The sequence below is a fragment of the Podarcis filfolensis genome, assembly GCF_964270895.1.
Source record: "Podarcis filfolensis genome assembly, chromosome: 1".
NCBI lineage: Eukaryota > Metazoa > Chordata > Lepidosauria > Squamata > Lacertidae > Podarcis > Podarcis filfolensis.
The window spans coordinates 9676360-9682806 of NC_139604.1; the positions used below are offsets into that span (position 1 = coordinate 9676360).

The window sequence follows — 6447 nt, forward strand, 5'->3', positions numbered from 1 at the left end:
ATCCAGTCGCGAACGACTCTGGGGTTGCAGCGCTCATCTCGCTTTACTGGCTGAGGGAGCCAATGTTTGTCCGCAAACAGTTTTTCCGGGTCATGTGGCCAGCATGTGGTACCTATTTATCTACTTGCACTGGTGTGCTTTCAAACTGCTAGGTTGGCAGGAGCTGGGACCAAACAACGGGAGCTCACCCCGTCGCGGGGATTTGAACCACCGACCTTCCGATCGGCAAGCCCAAGGCTCAGTGGTTTAGACCACAGCGCCACCCGTGTCCCGCCTCAAAAGCTTATCCCACAATGAATGCGGTCATTTCTACGGTTCAAACCCAACTCGTATTTTTGTAAACACCAGGAAGGAAGAGCACTCACAGGTCTTGTTGGGGTTGATGTGCTGCTTGAGGAGATCCATGGACCCGAGACTAATCACAAGACGCCGTCCAAACCAGAAAGAGACCACAGGGCCGTATTTCTCATGGAGATTCACCTGGAACTCATGCAAGCTACCGCTAGCGATGATATCTGGGAGGTTTCCATCTCTGGAACGAAGAAAGGACAGAGATGACCACCGGGTGGTAGGACAACTAAATTTTACTCCACTGAAATTAATGAACAACTTGGTTGATTACTTTCAGTTGAATATCACCCATACAATTTGCCATCAAAATTCTGAACATGCAAAGATATAGAGGGGTCCATTAGAACCATCCACTGCCCAAGTCGGCATTATTGTCTGTGCCACAGACACCTTTGCTATGGCAGACATGTTGCAGTTGGTGACAAACCTTTGGCACTTGAAGACCTGCTGGAGTTCCCTGTGCTCCATGCAGAGATCTTCACTTCTGAATGCTCCTGGTGGAGCCACTGGACACAGCAAGGTGTATACAAGGAGTATACACTGGACACAGCTTTGCTGCCAATGGGGTACCCAGGGATGTGACAGCCCTCATGAACCTTTGGGCAAGAGTAGCAGTAGTAGTAGTACTAGTAATAATTTATTATTATTTATACCCTGTCCATCTGGCTAGGTTTCCCCAGCCACTCTGGGCAGCTCCCAACAGAATATTAAAAATACAATAAAAAATCAGACATTAAAAACTTCCCTAAACAGGGCTGCCTTCAGGTGTCTTCTAAAAGTCAGGTAGTTGTTTATTTCCTTGACATCTGATGGGAGGGCATTCCACTACCGAGAAGGCCCTCTGCCTGGTTCCCTGTAACTTGGTTTCTCGCAATGAGGGAACTGCCAGAATGCCCTCGGCGCTGGACCTCAGTATCCGGGCTGAACGATGGGGGTGGAGACGCTCCTTCAGATATACTGGACCGAGGCCGGTTAGGGCTTTAAAGGTCAGCACCAACACTTTGAATTGTGCTCGGAAACGTATTGGGAGCCAATGTAGGTCTTTCAGGACCGGTATTATATGGTCCTGGCGGCTGCTCCCAGTCACCAGTCTAGCTGCCGGATTCTGGATTAGCTGTAGTTTCCGGGTCACCTTCAAAGGTAGCCTCACATAGAGCGCATTGCAGTAGTCCAAGCGGGAGATAACCTGAGCATGCACCACTCTGGCAAGACAGTCTGCAGGCAGATAGGGTCTCAGCCTGTGTACCAGGTGGAGCTGGTAGACAGCTGCCCTGGACACAGAATTGACCTGCGGCTCTGTGTTCAGCTGTGAGTCCAAAATGACTCCCAGGCTGTGCACCTGGTCCTTCAGCGGCACAGGTACCCCATAGGAACTTTCCCTATCAGCACCTCTGTAGGAGTGCAAATATCCAGAGTGTGGGGTCAGGTGGGATTACTATGAGGAATTATAAAATATGCATCAAGCCATTGTGTCCACGATGAATGCATTGTGTTGACTGGGTTTGATACATTGACAGTAATTTCTGATCAAATCCCACAACCCTCTGCATCTCTGGCCATTTCCTCTACTGCCCATTTCTCTTGCTTGACAAGTCACGTACACACTTACACAGGCAGGCGTCCTGGGTCATCAAAGAGAGTGGGCAGTTTCTTTGATGTAGCTTTTCTGATATGTTAATCTTAGGATGCTAATCTTAGGGCCAGGAAACAGATCTCACCTGAAGGTGATAATGATCGCTGTCTTTCCGGCCATCCTTCTTATCATGTGTATTGATTGTTTATGACCTCCCGGGTTGCTGAATGTACTCCTTTGTAGTTTTCATTCATTTACTCCAAAAGTATACATGCTTAACTAGTGTTTGTAGTTTAACTTTGTCTCCACGTGGGGTTTGTTGAAATGCTCAGAAGAAATCTGATTGGTTCTTACGAACGCTCTGTAAAAAGCTCTTTTGTGAATAAAACGACCTGGGCCAGGGGCTGGAGACAGAGATTATTATACACACCCTTCCCAGAGTCTTGCTGGTTCAAGCCTCTGTGTGTATTCTTATTAATCAGAGTTCAATCCTTCCTTTACTTTGGGAACGCCTCACAGAAGAAGAAGAAGAGGAGTTTGGATTTGATATCCTGCTTTATCACTACCCGAAGGAGTCTCAAAGCGGCTAACATTCTCCTTTCCCTTCCTCCCCCACAACAAACACTCTGTGAGGTGAGTGGGGCTGAGAGACTTCAGAGAAGTGTGACTGGCCCAAGGTCACCCAGGAGCTGCATGTGGAGGAGCGGGGACACGAACCCGGTTCCCCAGATTACGAGTCTACCGCTCCTAACCACTACACCACACTGGCTCCCAAGAAAGATCAGAACATAGCCCATTTGTGCATGAAAATATTAATCCGCAGTGCATGGAGAGGAAAAGATTCAGGCCCTTGATCAAGCGTGGAGAATCTGCAGCTTGCCAAGTTTTGCTGGATTCCATCTCCCATCAGCCTTGATCAGCTTGCCCAATGGTCAGGGACGATGTGAGTTGCAGCACAGCAACATCTGGAGACACGATTTCCCATCGCTGCCCCAATCGAACATGTAAGAAGCTACTTACTTTTCATCTGTCGGAGTCATCCCTGGAATACCTGAAGCCTGTCTGGAAGACTAAGGAAGGAAAGGAGCAATAATCAGAACCACAATCCGCGGTTGATGGAATTCCGCCACGTAAATGGAGGCTTGAACGGAACATCAAGATTATGCGCTGCACATTAGTACAGATGTACTAAGTGAGACCATTATAAAGCAACAGTGGATATCTAAAAGTATTCTCCCCCCCCAAGTTTGAAATGCTCAAAGGGCAGAAAGATAGATCAACTCAAGATATCAAACGGCAGCACATCCACAGGGGTTTGAGGCAGCAGTCTTTCCTGACCCGACGCTGAAAAAAGCGGGACCCTTTGTATGTGAAACGTGATCCGAGTTCGAATCAGGACCACCCCTGCCAGTCGGAATAGCACTGGCTTGCTAGGAAGATGGTGGGCTCCTCTGCGAAGGGCTGTGATCCTCAACACACTCGCGAGGGAGCAGGCCCCCTAGCAGCCAGCCTCTGAATAAACAACTATTAAGACCGTATTGTCAGCCAGCAAACTTGCGTACCTGTACTAAGTGGAAAGCTCCACCGACTTCAGTGAGGGCCTTACTCCCGTTAAACATGCAGAACATCAGGTCGCACATCGGCAGCCATGGCTCATAGCCAAGGATAAACTACCCGGACACTGAGGTCCAGCGCCCAGGGCCTTCTGGCAGTTCCCTCGCTGCGAGAAGCCAAGTTACAGGGAACCAGACAGAGGCCCTCCTTGGTGGTGTCGCCCGCCCTGTGGAACGCCCTGCCACCAGATGTCAAAGAGAAGAACAACTACCAGACTTTTAGAAGACATCTGAAGGCAGCCCCGTTTAGGGAAGCTTTTAATGTTTAACAAACTACTGTATTTTAATACTTTGTTGGAAGCCACTCAGAGGGGCTGGGGAAACCCAGCCAGATGGGTGGGGTATAAATTATTATTATTATTATTATTATTATTATTATTATTATTATTAGCTACTGGAAAGTTGCTCCTGAAGTTTAGCCCCCTCCTCCTCGAAAAGACCACCTTGCTTTCATCTCCTGTGGTTTCTGCCCTGCTCAGCTGCACATGTACACACTACGCCAAAATTTCGAATCCCTGTCTGTTTTTTAGGGACTACAACTCCCATCACCCTTAGCAAGCTGTGACAGCGGTCAGGGACGATGGGAACTGTAGTCCCCACTTTGCAAAAATGCCTTTAAAGCGTATTGGAGGCACGTCCCCTCCCTCAAAGGATTCTGGGTCCCGTAGTCTGTTCAGAGTTGGGGGTCAAGTCATAGCTGTCAACTTTCAGATTTGAAAATAAGGGATCAGCAGCCTTGAAAATAAGGGATTAGCAGCCTCACCTGTCTACAGGATATCTAATAATCCGGGATAGCAGCGGGAAACGGCGCTGGAATAAGGGAATTCCCCGCAAAAAAAAAGGGAAGGTTGACAGCTATGGGTCAAGTGCTGCGGCCAGAATCGTTGGAGGGGAAGAACTTCGGACTTACTTCCGAGTAGCCCAACTCCCTGCAATGCAGGAATGTCCGCTAGAGTAATATCTGCTTGTGCTGTTTCCGAGCACAATTCATAGTGTTGGCGCTGACCTTTAAAGCCCTAAACGGCCTCGGTCCTGTATACCTGAAGGAGCGTCTCCACCCCCATCGTTCAGCCCGGACACCGAGGTCCAGCGCCGAGGGCCTTTTGGTGGTTCCCTCATTGCGAGAAGTGAGGTTACAGGGAACCAGACAGAGGGCCTTCTTGGTGGTGGCGCCCACCCTCCCTTCAGATGTGATGGAAATAAGCAGCTATCCTATCTTTAAAAGACATCTGAAGGCATCCCTGTTCAGGGAAGTTTGTAATATTTAACGCTGTACTGGTTTTAACACTTGATTGGGAGCCGCCCAGAGTGGCTGGGGAGACTCAGCCAGATAGGCGGGGTATAAATAATAAATTATTATTACTGTTGTCGTTATTGTTATCAGTGGCGTAGCGTGGGGGTGCAGGGGGGGCCGGCCGCACCGGGCGCAACATCTGGGGGTTAGGGTTAGGGGGCGCAAATCCACGGGTTAGGGGGCGCAAATCCATGGGTTAGGGGGCGCAAATTACTTGCCTTGCCCCGGGTGCTGACAACCCACGCTACGCCACTGATTGTTATGCTTTTAAATAAACACACCTTACCTCCGGTGCAGGCTCACCCGCAGTGGCGTAGCGTGGGGGGTGCAGGGGGGGCCGGCCGCACCGGGCGCAACATCTGGGGCTTAGGGTTAGGGGGCGCAAATCCACGGGTTAGGGGGTGCAAATTACTTGCCTTGCCCCGGGTGCTGACAACCCACGCTACGCCACTGCTCACCCGGTGCCACTAAGTGCCACTAACTAAACCCAACGGCGGGACTCCCTCCCCAGTAAAGCCATTAGCGCTGCGGGGGACGCGCCGCCCGCTTCCGCGCGGGCACTTTCTCTCGGCGCCCCAAGATTCTAGAACCCCTTTGATCTCCCCTTTGATCTCCCGGCGCGCGCGCGCGGTGCAGCCTTTACCGGGTAGAGGTAAAGCACGGCCCCCAACAGGACCAGCAGGAAAGTGACGGCGAAGATAGCGAAGTCCAGCATGGCAGCAGCCCTTCCTCGCCCCAGTTTGGGCGGCAGCAGGGCGGAGATCCGAGCAACGGGAGAGGCGAGAGCAATCGAGCTATCGGCTGTGCGGGGAAGGCGGGGAGGGGGGCGGGACTTTTCCTTGAAACGCGCGTGCACGCACCCCCCCCCCCACGCAACCCGGCTGATGGAGGTCCAGTCCCAGCTGCGCCCAAGGGTGCGTTTTGCAGCGCCTCTCCGCGCGCAGCTGCTGCTGCAGCGCCTGGTCTGGAGTCCTTACACTTTCCGGGAAGAAAAGCGGTGCATTTGCACTGTTTTGCACTGTTTTCACTTTTTTGCACTGTTGCACTCCCTTAGGCTTTGGGTTACAAAGCATTCCCGAAGCCCTTGATCCCGTCGAAGCTGCAAGGACAGCTGAAGCAAAATTCATTGGTAAATATTGGTCAATATTCAGTGCCTCGCCGACGGTTTTTGTTTTTTTTCCTAGGCAGGTTGCTCCGCTGCCCTCCGGTGCAAAAAGTCTTGCAGCGGTTGCTTATGAACCAGAGCTTCGTTTAATATTTTTATTAAATTTTCTGTTTTACAGTTTCAGATAGAGATTTTGCATCCTTGAGATATCAGTGACGTCTCTTCTTCTCTTTGCATGGTTCGTTTTGCATATCTTGTATCCCTGCATGTTTTACAAAAACTATACCAATCGGTTTTCCATTGTTACGTCCATCAAAAATTATTTACGCTGTTGAATTTATCTTAATGCTGCCTGCGTTTTCAGCTGTACACAGTTATTTCCCATATACTCAGTACAGGCATGCCTCGGGTTGAAGTAGCTTCGGGATGAATATTTTCGGGTTGCGCTTTATGGCAACCCGGAAGTAACGGAGCGTGTTACTTCCGGGTTTTGCCGCTCGTGCATATGCAG

At 50.4% G+C, this 6447-nt stretch overlaps 1 protein-coding gene across 1 annotated transcript in view; it reads right to left on the reverse strand.

The window, feature by feature from the left end:
* The window catches only part of CYP20A1 (cytochrome P450 family 20 subfamily A member 1), a 41856-nt gene extending 36240 nt beyond the window's left edge, over window positions 1-5616 (reverse strand). Inside the window, exons 1-3 of the mRNA XM_083631399.1 lie at window positions 5475-5616; window positions 2945-2994; window positions 366-532 (exon numbers count right to left, since the gene is read on the reverse strand). Coding sequence (XP_083487525.1) covers window positions 366-532; window positions 2945-2994; window positions 5475-5546 — 289 coding nt within the window. The 5' untranslated portion in view covers window positions 5547-5616. The remainder of the gene's footprint in view (window positions 1-365; window positions 533-2944; window positions 2995-5474) is intronic.
* Between the last annotated feature and the right edge of the window lie 831 nt (window positions 5617-6447).